The 20,057-nt window shown below is 57.2% G+C and overlaps 1 protein-coding gene across 1 annotated transcript in view; it reads left to right on the forward strand.

The window, feature by feature from the left end:
- Positions 1-20,057, forward strand: part of LOC137353538 (germ cell-specific gene 1-like protein) — a 33,406-nt gene that overhangs the window by 3,372 nt on the left and 9,977 nt on the right. The window contains exon 2 of the mRNA XM_068019906.1: positions 6,137-6,184. Coding sequence (XP_067876007.1) covers positions 6,137-6,184 — 48 coding nt within the window. The remainder of the gene's footprint in view (positions 1-6,136; positions 6,185-20,057) is intronic.

Below are 20,057 nucleotides of genomic sequence, written 5' to 3' on the forward strand. Positions count from 1 at the left end.
GAAAATGAGGAGATTAATAACTGGGTCAGAGGTAAAGATTAAAAAAAAATTGCATATCTGAAATGCAAACAAAAAATGCTCGAAACCTGCATCAGGTACGACAGGGTCTGTGAGAGAATTGAGATTTTAATCTCCAGGGTATCAACCATTCATCAGACTGAATTCTGGCCGATAAGCAAAGCCCTTCATTGAACAGAACAAACACTGGCAGAGGTGAAGGGTCAGGAATGTTGGCTCCTGTCACAGAGTGCATTGTGGGCAGAATGGCCAGCAAAGAGGCTTGGTAGAAAAGCTGGAAAGAGGTAAAAGATGCTGGGTGACCCCAGGGAGGCCAAGAAGAGGCATCAAAAAAGGAAAAAACACAGTGTGGGAGGTGGATGTGAGAAACAGGCAGGAGAATGGGAGAGAGACCTTCTTGAGCCTGTCATGGTAGTTAAAGATTGTTAAATTAGGTATGGATTGTGTGGCCCTTCTTTGAACCTTTTCCAAAGCCTCATCATTTCCCACCAACTGAGGGAACCAAACAGGACACTGTTCTGGATGGGGCCTAACCAAGGCCTTGTAAAAGGTCACCATAGTGAACTGTGCTTTATACTGGATTATCCTAATAATACTACTTGCCTTCACTGTAGCCTCTTGGCACTGACAGTGAACCGTTCTGCACTCAAGTACTATAACACTTGGGTTTTTCCCTCACTCGACAGTTCAGAACCCTGTATAGCATACACAATCCTGGTGTTTGCCTCACCTACAGGCACTACATTTATCTACATTAAATATCCTCTGTTAGACCCATTGCTCCCTCATCACATCAATATGAAAAACCATATTCATTTATGGGATTTGGGCATCCCTGACAAGGTATTTATTGCCCCTCCCTAATTGCCCTTGAGAAGGTGGTGGTGAGCTGCCTTCTTGAACCGCTGCAGTCCGTGTGGTGTAGGCACACCCACAGTGCTTTAGGGAGGGAGTTTTTGGGTTTTTGACCCCGCGACAATGAAGGAACAGTGATATAGTTCCAAGTCAGGATGGTGTGTTGTTTGCAGGGGAACTTGCAGGTGGTGGTGTTCCCATTCGCCTGCTGCCTTTTTGCATTCTAGGTGGTAGAGGTCACGGGTTTATTTATTTATTTTTTATTTAGAGATACAGCACTGAAACAGGCCCTTCGGCCCACCGAGTCTGTGCCGATCATCAACCACCCATTTTATACTAATCCTACACTAATTCCTGTGCAGCAGTGGTGAATGAGGTGCCAATCAAGCAGGCTGCTTTGTCCTGGATGGTGTCAAACCTTTTGACTGTTGTTTGAGCTGCACCCATCCAGGCAAGTGGAGAGTATTCCATCACACTCCTGACTTGTGCCTTGTAGATGGTGGACAGGCTTTGGAGAGTCAGGAGAATTCCCAGTCTCAGATCTGCTCTTGTAGCCACAGTATTTATGGGGCTGGTCCAGTTCAATATAGAGTCATAGAGAAATACAGCACTGAAATAGGCCCTTTGGCCCACCGAGTCTGTGCCAACCAACAACCACCCATTTATACCAATCCTACATTAATCCCATATTCTCTACCACATTCCCACCTTCCCTCAATTCTCCTACCTACACTAGGGGCAGTTTACAATGGCCAATTTACCTATCAACCTGTAAGTCTTTGGCTGTGGGAGGAAACCGGAGCACCCGGGGGAAACCCATGCGGTCACAGGGAGAACTTGCAAACTCCGCACAGGCAGTACCCAGAACTGAACCCAGGACGCGGGGGCTGGAACCCCTGTGAGGCTGCGGTGCTAACCACTGCGCCGCCCCGATCAATTTCTGGTCAATGATGTTGATGGTGGGGAATTCGATAATGGTAATGCCAATGGGAGGTGGTTAGTCTTTCTCTTTTTGGAGATAGACATTGCCTGGCACTTGTGTGGCACGAATATTACTTGCCACTTATCAGCCCAATCCTGGATGTTGTCCAGGTCTTGCTGCATGTAATTCATTATCTAAGGAATTGCAAATGGAACACAGTGCAACCCTCAGTGAAGTGAATTACCACACTTTCGGCCTTATGATGGAGCGAAGGTCATTGAAGATGGTTGGGCCTAAGACACTCGCATGAGGAACTCTTGCAATGATGTCCTGCCGCTGAGATGATTGGCCTCCAACAATCATAACCATCTTCCTTTATGTTAGGTATGACTCCAGACAGTGGAGTGTTTTTCTCCTGCTCTCCATCAAATTCACTTTTACATCCCATTTTAACCCTTTTGTCTCTCAAGGATTATTTTGACACCAGCCCAGACCTTTGATCTTTGTAAGATTTTTGTGTTTAGGTAGGATGTTGACTAGCTTTTGACCCACAAGGTACAAACTCTGGCTTCTTAATCAAGATAGAAAGCTTATTAAATACAACAAGAATATACAAGCAATATTTAACCAACGGCAGTAGTTATACAGCAGGATATAGGGAGTCCTCGGTCCTTGCCTTCTGAGCTGCTGTGACACGTCTTCTTTCTTGATGTGTTCTGTTGACTGTAGGTTGGTTTCTTGAATTGGGGTGCCCGAGTTGTCCCAGCACCTGCCATTTATGGCCCCCTCCGGGAGTTCCTTCCTTCCATATTAGGTTATAGTCCACCTTAACCCTTTGATTGGTCATGTATGACCCATCTTCTGTACATTGTCCCTTCTTGATTATTTTATAATAGTCAGATGACAGCAGATATGACCCTACCCTCTGTACATTGTCTCTGCAGACAACTTGATGGCAAGTCATTGTCACACGATGGGGAATGTTTGCTGTCCCCATCAACATTCCAGTCTTGAATGGTCTCTGAATATCTCTGAAATGCAAAATGGGCATCCGGTCTCATAGCAACGCTGCTTCTGCTATTGTTGTTACAATAAACACCGTCTCCCACCATCTCCCCATTACAGTATACAAATATACATTTCACATTTAACAACATGATTCTAAAGACAAAATCCATAACTTCATTCTAATCTATTACATATATATATATAAATCAATCAGGTAGAAAGGGAATGGGTGACTGCCAGGCAGAGTAGAAGAACTCGGCAGGTAGTGCAGGAGTCCCCTGGGTCCATCTCCCAATCTAACAGATTTTCCACTTTGGATACTGTTAGGGGAGATAGCTTCTCAGGGGAATGCAGCAAGAGCCAAGTCTGTGGCACCACAGGTGGCTCAGCTGCACAGGAGGGGAGGAAAAGGAGTGAAAGAGCTATAGTGATAGGGTATTCTATCATAAGGGGCACAGATAGGCGTTTCTGTGGCCGAAAACGTGACTCCAGGATGGTATGTTGCCTCCCTGGTACTAGGGTCAAGGATGTCATGGAGCAGCTGCAGGACATTCTGAAGGGGGAGGGTGAACAGTCAGAGGTCGTGGTTCACATTGGTACCAACGACATAGGTAGAAAGAGAGATAAGGTCCTGCAACAAGAATTTAGGGAGCTATGTAGCAGATTAAAGAGCAGGACCTCAAAGATTGTAATCTCTGGATTACTCCCAGTTCCACGTACTAGTGCGTATAGGAATAGAAGGATAGAACAGATGAATGTGTGGCTGAAGAGATGGTTCAGGAGGGAGGGCTTTTGTTTCCTGGATCACTGGGTCTGTTTCTGGCAAAGGTGGGACCTGTACAAGTTGGACGGGTTGCACCTGAACCGGTACGGGACCAACATCCTTGCTGGGAGGTTTGCTAGGGCTGTTGTGGGGGGGGGTGGGGGGGAGTTTAAACTAATTTGGCAGGGGGATGATACACAGCCAAATATAGAAGAGAAACAGAGTCAGTCTGGAAGGCAGAGCAAATATAGACCTGTTAAGGCACAAGCGAATAGTGCAAGGCTGGATTGCATCTATTTTAACGCAAGAAGTTTTACTAGTAAGGCAGATGAATTGAGGCCATTGATTAACACATGGGAATATAATATTGTTGCTATCACAGAGACATGCTTGAGGGAAGGGCAGGACTGGCAGCTCAATATTCCAGGGTATAGAATCTTCAGGCGTGACAGGGGAAGGTGTAAAAGAGGAGGTGGCATTGCACTGTTGATCAAGGAGTCAATTACTGCAGTAAGGAGGGATGATATCTTAGAAGGTTCCTCAAATGAGGCCATTTAGGTAGAACTTAGAAACAAAAAGGGGGCAATCACTTGGCTGGGAGTGTACTACAGTCAGGGAGAGATAGAGGAGCAGATATGTAGGCAAATCTCAGAGAAGTGTAAAAATAACAGGGTAATAATAGTAGGGGATTTCAACTTTCCCAATATTAACTGGGATAGTCTTAGTGCAAAAGGCTTAAAGGGAGAGGAATTCTTAAAATGCATACAGGAGAGCTTTTTGAGTCAGCAATTAGAAAGTCCTGCAAGAAAAGGGGTGCTACTGGACCTAATCCTAGGGAATGAAGCCAGACAAGTGGTAAAAGTATCAGTGGGGGAGCATTTCGGGGATAGTGACCATAACTCTGTAGGATTTAAGGTAGTTATGAAAAATTCAATTTTAAAATTCTCATTCTTGTGTTCAAATCCTTCCATGGCTTCTCCTCTCCCTGTAATCTCCTCCAGCCCCACAACTCTCCAGAATATCTGCGCTCCTCTAATTCTGGCCTCTTAAGCATCCCCGATTTTAATAGTTCCACCATTGGTGGGCACGTCTTCAGCTGCTAAGACACTAGACTCTGAAATTCCCTCCCCTTCCGTTTCTCTACTTCTTGCCCCTAAGATGCTCAATAAAATCTAGCTCTTTGACCAGGCTTTTGATCACCAGTCCTTATGTGGCGCAGCGGAAAGTTTTGTTCAATAATGCACTTTAGAAGCGCAATGGGATGTTTTATTACTTTAAAGGAGCCACATAAGTATAAGTTGTAGCAAAACTTCCTCCCCTTATATTCTAGCCCTTTAGTCCATGTCTTTTTGTAATTTTATGTTCCTGCCTGCACTACTTAGTATATCATCAATCTTTGTGGCATCAGCAGACTTGGATATGTGTCTGTCTATTGCGTTATCCAAGTCATTAATACATCGAGTGATTAGTTGAGCCCCAGCACAGATCCTGCAGGACACCACTAGTCACTTTCTTCCAATTTGAGTTCAGAGCCTTTATCCGTACTTTTTGTCTACTATCGCCTAACCGATCTCTTAGCCAGGGCAATAATTTGCCTTCAATTCTACGAGCGTTAGTTTTACTTAACAGCCTCATATGCGGAACCTTATTGAATGATTTCTGAAAGTCCACAAAAACATCTAGAGACATGCCCCATCTGCTGCTTTAATTACTTCCTCAAACAATTCCTTTACAAATCCATTCTGTCTCTTGCTAATCAGCTCAAATTTCTGAATGCTCAGACAGTCTGTCCTTAATTATAGATTCCAACAAAATCCAGAAACTGTTCGTCTAACAGATCTATAATTCTGATGACAGGTCACTGACCTGAAACGTTAACTCTGCGTCTCTCTCCACAGATGCTGCCAGACCTGCTGAGTATTTCCAGCATTTTTTCTTTTTATATCTATAATTTCCTGGTTCCTCTCTGTTGCCTTTCCTCGGGTGTATGATTTAAAAAAAAATTTGTTTGTGAGATGTGGGCGTCGCTGACCAGACCAGCATTTATTGCCCATCCCTAATTGCCCTTGAACTGAGTGGCTTGCTAAGCCATTTCAGAGGGCATTTTTAAGAATCAGCCTGAGTCTAGAGTCACATGTAGGCCAGACTGGGTAAGGACAGCAGATTTTCTTCCCTAAAGGATATTAGTGAACCAGTTGGGTTTTTACAACAATAGTTTCATGCTCACCATTAGACTAACTTTTTTTAAAATTCCCAGATTAACTGAATTCAGATTTCACGTCTGCCATGGTGGGATTCCAACCTATGATCCCAGAGCAGTAGCCTGGGTCTCTGGGTTACTAGTCCAGTGACATTACTCCGTGCGCCACCTGGGTGAGGCACAGGAGCACAACCAGTGAGCTCTCCTCTGACCAGCAACACCTCCTGCTGGTGAGCTGGTGCTTCGCCAGCTGGATGTATCATGGTGACATGAGACTTTGGGGTACAGAAGCTCCAGTTCAGTAACACTGCTGGCTGGGTGGGGTGTGCAGATTGATATTTAAATTGAATAAATGCTTGCCTTCTTTCAGGGGAGAAGTGTCGGAGTTTCATTGATTTGACCCCCATCACACAGCAAGGTGAGAGGGCATTAGTTCATTAGGGTGAGAGGGCACCAGGGTGAGATATAGATTGGAGTGGCAGAGGAGGAAGAGTGAGATATGGGAGTCGAGGAGGTAGTGAGGAATGGGGGGGATGGAGGAGTCGGGATGGGGAGGTGGAGGAGGAAGGAATAGGGAAAGGGGAGGAGGGAGGAATAGGGAGGAGGAGGAGGGGGAGTGGACGAGGGGGAGTGGAGAAGGGAAGATGGTGAGGGAAGGAGGGAGGATGGGGAGAGTGGAGAAGGGAGGATGGCAAGGGGGAGGAGGAATGGAGAGTGGAGGAGGGAGGATGGAGAGAGGGGAGGATGGAGGAATAGGGAAAGGGGAGGAGGGAGGAGGAGGAGGCGGAGTGGAGAAGAGATGAAGGAAGGAGGGAGGATGGGCAGAGTGGAGAAGGGAGGATGGAGAGGGGGAGGAGGAATGGAGAGTGGAGGAGGGAGGATGGAGAGAGGGGAGGAGGGAGGAATAGGGAAAGGGGAGGAATAGGGAGAAGGAGGAGGGGAAGTGGAGAAGGGAAGATGGTGAGGGAAGGAGGGAGGATGGTGAGAGTGGAAGAGGGATGATGGAGAGGGGAGGAGGGAGGATGGAGAGGGGGAGGAGGAATGGAGAGGAGAGGAGGGAAGACGGAGAGAGGGGGAGGAGGGAGGACGGAGAGAGGGGGAGGAGGGAGGACGGAGAGAGGGGAGGAGGGAGGACGGAGAGAGGGGAGGAGGGAGGACGGAGAGAGGGGAGGAGTGAGGACGGGGAGGAGGGAGGACGGGGAGGAGGGAGGACGGAGGACGGAGAGAGGGGAGGACGGAGGACGGAGAGAGGGGAGGAGGGAGGACGGAGAGAGGGGAGGAGGGAGGACGGAGAGAGGGGAGGAGGGAGGACGGAGAGAGGGGAGGAGGGAGGACGGAGAGAGGGGAGGAGGGAGGACGGAGAGAGGGAAGGAGGGAGGACGGAGAGAGGGGAGGAGGGAGGACGGAGAGGAGGGAGGACGGAGAGAGGGGAGGAGGGAGGACGGAGAGAGGGGAGGAGGGAGGACGGAGAGGAGGGAGGACGGAGAGAGGGGAGGAGGGAGGACGGAGAGAGGGGAGGAGGGAGGATGGAGAGAGGGGAGGAGGGAGGATGGAGAGAGGGGAAGGATGGGGAGAGTGGAGAAGGGAGGATGGCGAGGGGGAGGAGGAATGGAGAGTGGAGGAGGGAGGATGAAGAGGGGAGGATGGAGGAATAGGGAAAGGGGAGGAGGAAGGAATAGGGAGGAGTTGAAGGGGGAGTGGAGAAGAGATGGTGAGGGAAGGAGGGAGGATGGGGAGAGTGGAGAAGGGAGGATGGAGAGGGGGAGGAGGAATGGAGAGTGGAGGAGGGAGGATGGAGAGAGGGAAGGATGGAGGAATAGGGAAAGGGGAGGAATAGGGAGGAGGAGGAGGCGGAGTGGAGAAGGGAAGATGGTGAGGGAAGGAGGGAGGATGGGGAGAGTGGAAGAGGGAGGATGGAGAGGGGGAGGATGGAGAGGGGGAGGAGGACTGGAGAGGAGAGGAGGGAGGATGGAGGGGAGGATGGAGTGGGGGAGGAGGAATGGACAGGGGAGGAGGGAGGACGGAGAGAGGGGAGGACAGAGAGTGGGGGAGGGAAGATGGAGAGAGGGGAGAAGAGGGAGGATGGAGAGGGGAGGAGGGAGGATGGAGAGAGGGGAGGATGGAGGAGGGAGGGGGAGAGGGGAGGAGGGATGGAGAGAGGGGAGGAGGGATGGAGAGAGGGGAGGAGGGATGGAGAGAGGGGAGGAGGGATGGAGAGAGGGGAGGAGGGATGGAGAGAGGGGAGGAGGGATGGAGAGAGGGGAGGAGGGATGGAGAGAGGGGAGGAGGGATGGAGAGAGGGGAGGAGGGATGGAGAGAGGGGAGGAGGGATGGAGAGAGGGGAGGAGGGATGGAGAGAGGGGAGGAGGGATGGAGAGAGGGGAGGAGGGATGGAGAGAGGGGAGGAGGGATGGAGAGAGGGGAGGAGGGATGGAGAGAGGGGAGGAGGGATGGAGAGAGGGGAGGAGGGATGGAGAGAGGGGAGGAGGGATGGAGAGAGGGGAGGAGGGATGGAGAGAGGGGAGGAGGGATGGAGAGAGGGGAGGAGGGATGGAGAGAGGGGAGGAGGGATGGAGAGAGGGGAGGAGGGATGGAGAGAGGGGAGGAGGGATGGAGAGAGGGGAGGATGGAGAGAGGGGAGGATGGAGAGAGGGGAGGATGGAGAGAGGGAGGATGGAGAGAGGGAGGATGGAGAGAGGGAGGATGGAGAGAGGGAGGATGGAGAGAGGGGAGGATGGAGAGAGGGGAGGATGGAGAGAGGGGAGGATGGAGAGAGGGGAGGATGGAGAGAGGGGAGGATGGAGAGAGGGGAGGATGGAGAGAGGGGAAGTGGGTGGACGGAGAGAGGGGAGGACGGAGAGAGGGGAGGACGGAGAGAGGGGAGGACGGAGAGAGGGGAGGAGGGAGAGAGGGGAGGAGGGAGAGAGGGGAGGAGGGAGAGAGGGGAGGATGGAGGATGGAGAGGGGAAGAGGGAGGATGGAGAAAGGGGAATAGGCAGGATGGAGAGAGAGGAGGAGGGAGGATGGGGAGGGGAAGAGGGAGGATGGAGAGAGGGGAATAGGGAGGATGGAGAGAGGGGAATAGGGAGGATGGAGAGAGGGGAGGAGGGAGGACGGAGGGGAGGAGGGAGAACGGAGAGAGGGGAGGAGGAAGGACGGGGAGGAGGGAGGACGGGGAGGAGGGAGGACGGGGAGGAGGGAGGACGGAGGACGGAGAGAGGGGAGGAGGGAGGACGGAGAGAGGGGAGGAGGGAGGACGGAGAGAGGGGAGGAGGGAGGACGGAGAGAGGGGAGGAGGGAGGACGGAGAGAGGGGAGGAGGGAGGACGGAGAGAGGGGAGGAGGGAGGACGGAGAGGAGGGAGGACGGAAAGAGGGGAGGAGGGAGGACGGAGAGAGGGGAGGAGGGAGGATGGAGAGAGGGGAGGAGGACGGAGAGAGGGGAGGACGGAGAGAGGGGAGGAGGGAGGACGGAGAGAGGGGAGGAGGGAGGACGGTGAGAGGGGAAGAGGGAGGATGGAGAGAGGGGAAGGATGGGGAGAGTGGAGAAGGGAGGATGGCGAGGGGGAGGAGGAATGGAGAGTGGAGGAGGGAGGATGGAGAGGGGAGGATGGAGGAATAGGGAAAGGGGAGGAGGAAGGAATAGGGAGGAGTTGAAGGGGGAGTGGAGAAGAGATGGTGAGGGAAGGAGGGAGGATGGGGAGAGTGGAGAAGGGAGGATGGAGAGGGGGAGGAGGAATGGAGAGTGGAGGAGGGAGGATGGAGGGAGGGAAGGATGGAGGAATAGGGAAAGGGGAGGAATAGGGAGGAGGAGGAGGCGGAGTGGAGAAGAGAAGATGGTGAGGGAAGGAGGGAGGATGGGGAGAGTGGAAGAGGGAGGATGGAGAGGGGGAGGATGGAGAGGGGGAGGAGGACTGGAGAGGGGAGGAGGGAGGATGGAGGGGAGGATGGAGTGGGGGAGGAGGAATGGACAGGAGAGGAGGGAGGATGGAGAGGGGAGGAGGGAGGACGGAGAGAGGGGAGGACGGAGAGTGGGGGAGGGAGGATGGAGAGAGGGGAGAAGTGGGAGGATGGAGAGGGGAGGAGGGAGGAGGGAGTGGGAGAGGGAGGATGGAGAGAGGGGAGGAGGGAGAGAGGGGAGGATGGAGAGAGGGGAGGATCGATGTAGAGAGGGAACGAGGGAGGATGGAGAGAGGGGAGGAGGGAGAACGGGGAGGAGGGAGGACGGAGAGGGGAAGTGGGAGGACGGAGAGAGGGGAAGTGGGAGGACGGAGAGAGGGGAGGAGGGAGGACGGAGGGGAGGATGGAGAGAGGGAGGATGGAGAGAGGGGAGGATGGATGGAGAGAGGGGAGGATGGATGGAGAGAGGGGAGGAGGGATGGAGAGAGGGGAGGAGGGATGGAGAGAGGGGAGGAGGGATGGAGAGAGGGGAGGAGGGATGGAGAGAGGAGGAGGATGGAGAGAGGGGAGGATGGAGAGAGGGGAGGATGGAGAGAGGGGAGGATGGAGAGAGGGGAGGATGGAGAGAGGGGAGGATGGAGAGAGGGGAGGATGGAGAGAGGGGAAGTGGGAGGACGGAGAGAGGGGAGGACGGAGAGAGGGGAGGAGGGACGGAGAGAGGGGAAGTGGGAGGACGGAGAGAGGGGAGGACGGAGAGAGGGGAGGAGGGAGGACGGAGAGAGGAGAGGAGGGAGGACGGAAAGAGGGGAGGAGGGAGGACGGAAAGAGGGGAGGAGGGAGGACGGAAAGAGGGGAGGAGGGAGGACGGAAAGAGGGGAGGAGGGAGGACGGAAAGAGGGGAGGACGGAGAGAGGGGAGGAGGGACGGAGAGAGGGGAGGAGGGAGGACGGAGAGAGGGGAGGAGGGAGGACGGAGAGAGGGGAGGAGGGAGAGAGGGGAGGTGGGAGGACGGAGAGAGGAGAGGAGGGAGGACGGAAAGAGGGGAGGAGGGAGGACGGAAAGAGGGGAGGAGGGAGGACGGAGAGAGGAGAGGAGGGAGGACGGAAAGAGGGGAGGAGGGACGGAGAGAGGGGAGGAGGGAGGACGGAGAGAGGAGAGGAGGGAGGACGGAAAGAGGGGAGGAGGGACGGAGAGAGGGGAGGAGGGAGGACGGAGAGAGGGGAGGAGGGAGGACGGAGAGAGGGGAGGAGGGAGAGAGGGGAGGTGGGAGGATGGAGAGGGGAAGAGGGAGGATGGAGAGAGGGGAATAGGGAGGATGGAGAGAGGGGAGAAGGGAGGATGGCGAGGGGGAGGAGGAATGGAGAGTGGAGGAGGGAGGATGGAGAGGGGAGGATGGAGGAGGAGGATGGAGAGGGGAGGATGGAGGAATAGGGAGGAGGAGGGGGAGTGGAGAAGAGATGGTATGGGAAGGAGGGAGGATGGGGAGAGTGGAAGAGGGAGGATGGAGAGGGGGAGGAGGCTAGGATGGAGTGGGGGAGGAGGAATGGAGAGGAGAGGAGGGAGAGAGCGAGGATGGAGGATGGAGAGAGGGGAGGAGGGATGGAGAGAGGGGAGGATTGAGGATGGAGAGAGAATTCTCTTTGCCTTTCTGTTTCTCTCTGGCTCATTGTGCTGCTTTCTTTATATATTTTGTGTTTCTCACTGTCTCTCAGCTGCTCTTCAGGTACCTCCTTCGATGTATCAGTTTTTCTTCTCTTTCCCTACATGTGCCTCTTGTCCTGTTCTATGTCTCACGCTGTCTCTTTCTCCAATTCATTCTTTGCTGCTCTATCTCTCAATGTTGCTGTTTGTGCTCTCTTCCTTCATGTATCTCTTTTCCTGTCTGTTTCTCTCTCCTTTATTCATTATTCTCCTCCATAATCTATATTCACTAACTTGACTTAAATGGATTATAATGAAGATGCAGTTATCACACATCAAGATCACACATCATGGAGAGAGGGGAGGAGGGAGGATGGAGAGAGGGGAGAAGAGGGAGGATGGAGAGAGGGGAGAAGAGGGAGGATGGAGAGAGGGGAGAAGAGGGAGGATGGAGAGAGGGGAGGAGGGAGGATGGAGAGAGGGGAGGAGGGAGGATGGAGGAGGGAGGATGGAGAGAGGGGAGGATGGAGAGAGGGGAGGAGGGATGGAGAGAGGGGAGGAGGGAGGATGGAGAGAGGGAGGATGGAGAGGGGAGGATGGAGGATGGGGAGGACGGAGAGAGGGGAGGAGGGAGGAAGGAGAGAGGGGAAGTGGGAGGACGGAGAGAGGGGGTGGGAGGACGGAGAGAGGGGAGGAGGGAGGACGGAGAGAGGGGAGGAGGGAGGACGGAGAGAGGGGAGGAGGGAGAGAGGGGAGGAGGGAGGACGGAGTGAGGGGAGGATGGAGAGAGGGGAGGATGGAGAGAGGAGGATGGAGAGAGGGAGGATGGAGAGAGGGAGGATGGAGAGAGGGAGGATGGAGAGAGGGAGGATGGAGAGAGGGAGGATGGAGAGAGAGAGGATGGAGAGAGGGAGGATGGAGGACGGGGAGAGGGGAAGTGGTAGGACGGGGAGAGGGGAAGTGGTAGGACGGGGAGAGGGGAAGTGGTAGGACGGGGAGAGGGGAAGTGGTAGGACGGAGAGAGGGGAGGTGGGAGGACGGAGAGAGGGAGTTTGGAGAGAGGGGAGGATGGAGAGAGGGGAGGAGGGAGGATGGAGAGAGGGGAGGATGGAGAGAGGGGAGGATGGAGAGAGGGGAGGATGGAGAGAGGGGAGGAGGGAGGAAGGAGGGGAGGATGGAGAGAGGGGAGGAGGGCGGATGGAGAGAGGGGAGGAGGGAGATTGGAGGGAGGGGACGATGGAGAGAGGGGAGGATGGAGAGAGGGGAGGAGGGACGATGGAGAGAGGGGAGGATGGAGAGAGGGGAGGAGGGAGGATGGAGAGAGGGAGGATGGAGAGAGGGAGGATGGAGAGAGGGAGGATGGAGAGAGGGAGGATGGAGAGAGGGAGGATGGAGAGAGGGAGGATGGAGAGAGGGAGGATGGAGAGAGGGAGGATGGAGAGAGGGAGGATGGAGAGAGGGAGGATGGAGAGAGGGAGGATGGAGAGAGGGAGGATGGAGAGAGGGAGGATGGAGAGAGGGAGGATGGAGAGAGGGAGGATGGAGAGAGGGGAGGAGGGAGGATGGAGAGAGGGGAGGAGGGAGGATGGAGAGAGGGGAGGAGGGAGGATGGAGAGAGGGGAGGAGGGAGGAGGGAGGATGGAGAGAGGGGAGGATGGAGAGAGGGGAGGATGGAGAGAGGGGAGGATGGAGAGAGGGGAGGATGGAGAGAGGGGAGGATGGAGAGAGGGGAGGATGGAGAGAGGGGAGGATGGAGAGAGGGGAGGATGGAGAGAGGGGAGGATGGAGAGAGGGGAGGATGGAGAGAGGGGAGGATGGAGAGAGGGGAGGATGGAGAGAGGGGAGGAGGGATGGAGAGAGGGGAGGAGGGATGGAGAGAGGGGAGGAGGGATGGAGAGAGGGGAGGAGGGATGGAGAGAGGGGAGGAGGGAGGATGGAGAGAGGGAGGATGGAGAGAGGGAGGATGGAGAGAGGGAGGATGGAGAGAGGGAGGATGGAGAGGGGAGGATGGAGAGGGGAGGATGGAGAGGGGAGGATGGAGGACGGGGAGGAGGGAGGACGGAGAGAGGGGAGGAGGGAGGAAGGAGAGAGGGGAAGTGGGAGGACGGAGAGAGGGGAAGTGGGAGGACGGAGAGAGGGGAAGTGGGAGGACAGAGAGAGGGGAGGAGGGAGGACGGAGAGAGGGGAGGACGGAGAGAGGGGAGGACGGAGAGAGGGGAGGACGGAGAGAGGGGAGGAGGGAGGACGGAGAGAGGGGAGGAGGGAGGACGGAGAGAGGGAGGACGGAGAGAGGGGAGGATGGAGAGAGGGGAGGAGGGATGGAGAGAGGGGAGGTTGGAGAGAGGGAGGATGGAGAGAGGGAGGATGGAGAGAGGGAGGATGGAGAGAGGGAGGATGGAGAGAGGGAGGATGGAGAGAGGGAGGATGGAGAGAGGGAGGATGGAGGACGGGGAGAGGGGAAGTGGTAGGACGGAGAGAGGGGAGGTGGGAGGACGGAGAGAGGGAGGATGGAGAGAGGGGAGGATGGAGAGAGGGGAGGAGGGAGGATGGAGAGGGGAGGATGGAGAGAGGGGAGGATGGAGAGAGGGGAGGAGGGAGGATGGAGAGAGGGAGGATGGAGGATGGAGAGAGGGGAGGATGGAGGACGGGGAGGAGGGAGGACGGAGAGAGGGGAGGAGGGAGAGAGGGGAGGATGGAGAGGGGAAGAGGGAGGATGGAGAGAGGGGAATAGGGAGGACGGAGAGAGGGGAATAGGGAGGATGGAGAGAGGGTAGGAGGGAGGATGGAGAGAGGGGAGGAGGGAGGATGGAGAGGGGAGGATGGAGGAATAGGGAGGAGGAGGGGGAGTGGAGAAGAGATGGTATGGGAAGGAGGGAGGATGGGGAGAATGGAAGAGGGAGGATGGAGAGGGGGAGGAGGGTAGGATGGAGTGGGGGAGGAGGAATGGAGAGGAGAGGAGGGAGGACGGAGAGAGGGGAGGAGGGAGAGGGCGAGAATGGAGGATGGAAAGAGGGGAGGAGGGATGGAGAGAGGGGAGGAGGGATGGAGAGAGGGGAGGATTGAGGATGGAGAGAGAATTCTCTTTGCCTTTCTGTTTCTCTCTGGCTCATTGTGCTGCTTTCTTTATATATTTTGCGTTTCTCACTGTCTCTCAGCTGCTCTTCAGGTACCTCCTTCGATGTATCAGTTTTTCGTCTCTTTCCCTACATGTGCCTCTTGTCCTGTTCTATGTCTCACGCTGTCTCTTTCTCCAATTCATTCTTTGCTGCTCTATCTCTCAATGTTGCTGTTTGTGCTCTCTTCCTTCATGTATCTCTTTTCCTGTCTGTTTCTCTCTCCTTTATTCATTATTCTCCTCCATAATCTATATTCACTAACTTGACTTAAATGGATTATAATGAAGATGCAGTTATCACACATCAAGATCACACATCATGGAGAGAGGGGAGGAGGGAGGATGGAGAGAGGGGAGAAGAGGGAGGATGGAGAGAGGGGAGAAGAGGGAGGATGGAGAGAGGGGAGGAGGGAGGATGGAGAGAGGGGAGGAGGGAGGATGGAGAGAGGGGAGGAGGGAGGATGGAGAGAGGGGAGGAGGGAGGATGGAGAGAGGGGAGGAGGGAGAGAGGGGAGGAGGGAGGATGGAGAGAGGGGACGAGGGAGGATGGAGAGAGGGGAGGATGGAGAGAGGGGAGGAGGGAGGATGGAGAGAGGGGAGGAGGGAGATTGGAGGGAGGGGAGGATGCAGAGAGGGAGGATGGAGAGAGGGGAGGAGGGAGGATGGAGAGAGGGAGGATGGAGAGAGGGAGGATGGAGAGAGGGAGGATGGAGAGAGGGAGGATGGAGAGAGGGAGGATGGAGAGAGGGAGGATGGAGAGAGGGAGGATGGAGAGAGGGAGGATGGAGAGAGGGAGGATGGAGAGAGGGAGGATGGAGAGAGGGAGGATGGAGAGAGGGAGGATGGAGAGAGGGAGGATGGAGAGAGGGAGGATGGAGAGAGGGAGGATGGAGAGAGGGGAGGAGGGAGGATGGAGAGAGGGGAGGAGGGAGGATGGAGAGAGGGGAGGATGGAGAGAGGGGAGGAGGGATGGAGAGAGGGGAGGAGGGAGGATGGAGAGAGGGAGGATGGAGAGGGGAGGATGGAGGATGGGGAGGAGGGAGGATGGAGAGAGGGGAGGAGGGAGGATGAGAGAGGGGAGGAGGGAGGATGGAGAGAGGGGAGGATGGAGAGAGGGGAGGAGGGAGGATGGAGAGAGGGGACGAGGGAGGATGGAGAGAGGGGAGGATGGAGAGAGGGGAGGAGGGAGGATGGAGAGAGGGGAGGAGGGAGATTGGAGGAGGGGAGGATGCAGAGAGGGAGGATGGAGAGAGGGGAGGAGGGAGAGAGGGAGGAGGGAGAGAGGGAGGAGGGAGAGAGGGAGGATGGAGAGAGGGAGGATGGAGAGAGGGAGGATGGAGAGAGGGAGGATGGAGAGAGGGAGGATGGAGAGAGGGAGGATGGAGAGAGGGAGGATGGAGAGAGGGAGGATGGAGAGAGGGAGGATGGAGAGAGGGAGGATGGAGAGAGGGAGGATGGAGAGAGGGAGGATGGAGAGAGGGAGGATGGAGAGAGGGGAGGAGGGAGGATGGAGAGAGGGAGGATGGAGAGAGGGGAGGAGGGAGGATGGAGAGAGGGGAGGATGGAGAGAGGGGAGGAGGGATGGAGAGAGGGGAGGAGGGAGGATGGAGAGAGGGAGGATGGAGAGGGGAGGATGGAGGATGGGGAGGAGGGAGGACGGAGAGAGGGGAGGAGGGAGGAAGGAGAGAGGGGAAGTGGGAGGACGGAGAGAGGGGGTGGAGGACGGAGAGAGGGGAGGAGGGAGGACGGAGAAAGGGGAGGAGGGAGAGAGGGGAGGATGGAGAGAGGGGAGGATGGAGAGAGGGGAGGAGGGATGGAGAGAGGGGAGGAGGGATGGAGAGAGGGGAGGAGGGATGGAGAGAGGGGAGGAGGGATGGAGAGAGGGGAGGAGGGAGGATGGAGAGAGGGGAGGATGGAGAGAGGGGAGGATGGAGGACGGGGAGGATGGAGGACGGGGAGGATGGAGGACGGGGAGGATGGTTACGGGAAGGAGGGAGGACGGGAAGGAGGGAGGACGGAGAGAGGGGAGGAGGGTGGACGGAGAGAGGGGAGGAGGGAGGACGGAGAGAGGGGAGGAGGGAGGACGGAGAGAGGGGAGGAGGGAGGACGGAGAGAGGGAGGAGGGAGGACGGAGAGAGGGAGGACGGAGAGAGGGGAGGATGGAGGACGGAGAGAGGGGAGGATGGAGAGAGGGGAGGATGGAGAGAGGGAGGAGGGATGGAGAGAGGGGAGGAGAGAGGGGAGGTTGGAGAGAGGGAGGTTGGAGAGAGGGAGGATGGAGAGAGGGGAGGATGGAGAGAGGGGAGGATGGAGAGAGGGGAGGATGGAGAGAGGGGAGGATGGAGAGAGGGGAGGATGGAGAGAGGGGAGGAGGGAGGACGGGGAGGAGGGAGGAAGGAGAGAGGGGAAGTGGAGGACGGAGAGAGGGGGTGGGAGGACGGAGAGAGGGGGAGGAGGGAGGACGGAGAGAGGGGAGGAGGGAGGACGGAGAAAGGGGAGGAGGGAGGACGGAGAAAGGGGAGGAGGGAGAGAGGGGAGGATGGAGAGAGGGGAGGATGGAGAGAGGGGAGGATGGAGAGAGGGGAGGAGGGATGGAGAGAGGGGAGGAGGGATGGAGAGAGGGGAGGAGGGATGGAGAGAGGGGAGGAGGGATGGAGAGAGGGGAGGAGGGATGGAGAGAGGGGAGGAGGGATGGAGAGAGGGGAGGAGGGAGGATGGAGAGAGGGGAGGAGGGAGGATGGAGAGAGGGGAGGATGGAGAGAGGGGAGGATGGAGGACGGGGAGGATGGAGGACGGGGAGGATGGAGGACGGGGAGGATGGTTACGGGAAGGAGGGAGGACGGGAAGGAGGGAGGACGGAGAGAGGGGAGGAGGGTGGACGGAGAGAGGGGAGGAGGGAGGACGGAGAGAGGGGAGGAGGGAGGACGGAGAGAGGGGAGGAGGGAGGACGGAGAGAGGGGAGGAGGGAGGACGGAGAGAGGGGAGGAGGGAGGACGGAGAGAGGGGAGGAGGGAGGACGGAGAGAGGGGAGGAGGGAGGACGGAGAGAGGGGAGGAGGGAGGACGGAGAGAGGGAGGAGGGAGGACGGAGAGAGGGGAGGATGGAGAGAGGGGAGGATGGAGAGAGGGGAGGAGGGATGGAGAGAGGGGAGGAGAGAGGGGAGGTTGGAGAGAGGGAGGATGGAGAGAGGGAGGATGGAGAGAGGGGAGGATGGAGAGAGGGGAGGATGGACAGAGGGGAGGATGGAGAGAGGGGAGGAGGGAGGACGGGGAGGAGGGAGGACGGGGAGGAGGGAGGACGGGGGAGGAGGGAGGACGGGGAGGAGGGAGGACGGGGAGGAGGGAGGACGGGGAGAGGGGAAGTGGGAGGACGGAGAGAGGGGAGGGAGGGGAGGTCGGAGAAGGTGAATGTGAGAGAGGGAGGGGGAGGACGGAGAGAGGGGAGGAGGGAGGACGGAGAGAGGGGAGGAGGGAGGACGGAGAGAGGGGAGGAGGGTGGACGGAGAGAGGGGAGGAGGGTGGACGGAGAGAGGGGAGGAGGGTGGACGGAGAGAGGGGAGGAGGGAGGATGGAGAGAGGGGAGGAGGGAGGATGGAGAGAGGGGGAGGATGAGAGAGGGGAGGAGGGAGGATGGAGAGAGGGGACGAGGGAGGATGGAGAGAGGGGAGGATGGAGAGAGGGGAGGAGGGAGGATGGAGAGAGGGGAGGATGGAGAGAGGGGAGGAGGGAGGATGGAGAGAGGGGAGGAGGGAGGATGGAGAGAGGGAGGATGGAGAGAGGGGAGAGGGAGGATGGAGAGAGGGGAGGAGGGAGATTGGAGGGAGGGGAGGATGCAGAGAGGGAGGATGGAGAGAGGGGAGGAGGGAGGATGGAGAGAGGGGAGGATGGAGAGAGGGAGGATGGAGAGAGGGGAGGAGGGAGGATGGAGAGAGGGGACGAGGGAGGATGGAGAGAGGGGAGGATGGAGAGAGGGGAGGAGGGAGGATGGAGAGAGGGGAGGAGGGAGATTGGAGGGAGGGGAGGATGCAGAGAGGGAGGATGGAGAGAGGGGAGGAGGGAGGATGGAGAGAGGGAGGATGGAGAGAGGGAGGATGGAGAGAGGGAGGATGGAGAGAGGGAGGATGGAGAGAGGGAGGATGGAGAGAGGGAGGATGGAGAGAGGGAGGATGGAGAGAGGGAGGATGGAGAGAGGGAGGATGGAGAGAGGGAGGATGGAGAGAGGGAGGATGGAGAGAGGGGAGGAGGGAGGATGGAGAGAGGGCAGGATGGAGAGAGGGGCGGAGGGATGGAGAGAGGGGAGGATGGAGAGAGGGAGGATGGAGAGGGGAGGATGGAGGATGGGGAGGAGGGAGCACGGAGAGAGGGGAGGAGGGAGGAAGGAGAGAGGTGAAGTGGGAGGACGGAGAGAGGGGGGTGGGAGGACGGAGAGAGGGGAGGAGGGAGGACGGAGAGAGGGGAGGAGGGAGGACGGAGAAAGGGGAGGAGGGAGAGAGGGGAGGAGGGAGGACGGAGAGAGGGGAGGATGGAGAGAGGGAGGATGGAGAGAGGGAGGATGGAGAGAGGGAGGATGGAGAGAGGGAGGATGGAGAGAGGGAGGATGGAGGACGGGGAGAGGGGAAGTGGTAGGACGGAGAGAGGGGAGGTGGGAGGACGGAGAGAGGGAGTTTGGAGAGAGGGGAGGATGGAGAGAGGGGAGGAGGGAGGATGGAGAGAGGGGAGGATGGAGAGAGGGGAGGATGGAGAGAGGGGAGGATGGAGAGAGGGGAGGAGGGATGGAGAGAGGGGAGGAGGGAGGATGGAGAGAGGGAGGATGGAGGATGGCGAGAGGGAGGATGGAGAGAGGGGAGGATGGAGAGAGGGGAGGATGGAGAGAGGGGAGGATGGAGAGAGGGAGGATGGAGAGAGGGAGGATGGAGAGAGGGAGGATGGAGAGAGGGAGGATGGAGAGAGGGAGAGAGGGAGGATGGAGAGAGGGAGGATGGAGAGAGGGAGGATGGAGGACGGGGAGAGGGGAAGTGGTAGGACGGAGAGAGGGGAGGTGGGAGGACGGAGAGAGGGAGTTTGGAGAGAGGGGAGGATGGAGAGAGGGGAGGAGGGAGGATGGAGAGAGGGGAGGATGGAGAGAGGGGAGGATGGAGAGAGGGGAGGAGGGAGGATGGAGAGAGGGGAGGATGGAGAGAGGGGAGGATGGAGAGAGGGGAGGATGGAGAGAGGGGAGGAGGGATGGAGAGAGGGGAGGAGGGATGGAGAGAGGGGAGGAGGGATGGAGAGAGGGGAGGAGGGATGGAGAGAGGGGAGGAGGGATGGAGAGAGGGGAGGAGGGATGGAGAGAGGGGAGGAGGGAGGATGGAGAGAGGGAGGATGGAGGATGGCGAGAGGGAGGATGGAGAGAGGGGAGGATGGAGGACGGGGAGGAGGGAGAGAGGGGAGGAGGGAGGAAGGAGAGAGGGGAAGTGGGAGGACGGAGAGAGGGGAAGTGGGAGGACGGAGAGAGGGGAGGAGGGAGGACGGAGAGAGGGGAGGAGGGAGGACGGAGAGAGGGGAGGAGGGAGGACGGAGAGAGGGGAGGAGGGAGGACGGAGAGAGGGGAGGAGGGAGGACGGAGAGAGGGGAGGAGGGAGGATGGAGAGAGGGGAGG

The sequence above is a fragment of the Heterodontus francisci genome, chromosome 41 (genome assembly GCF_036365525.1).
Source record: "Heterodontus francisci isolate sHetFra1 chromosome 41, sHetFra1.hap1, whole genome shotgun sequence".
In the NCBI taxonomy this organism is placed as follows: Eukaryota; Metazoa; Chordata; class Chondrichthyes; order Heterodontiformes; family Heterodontidae; genus Heterodontus; species Heterodontus francisci.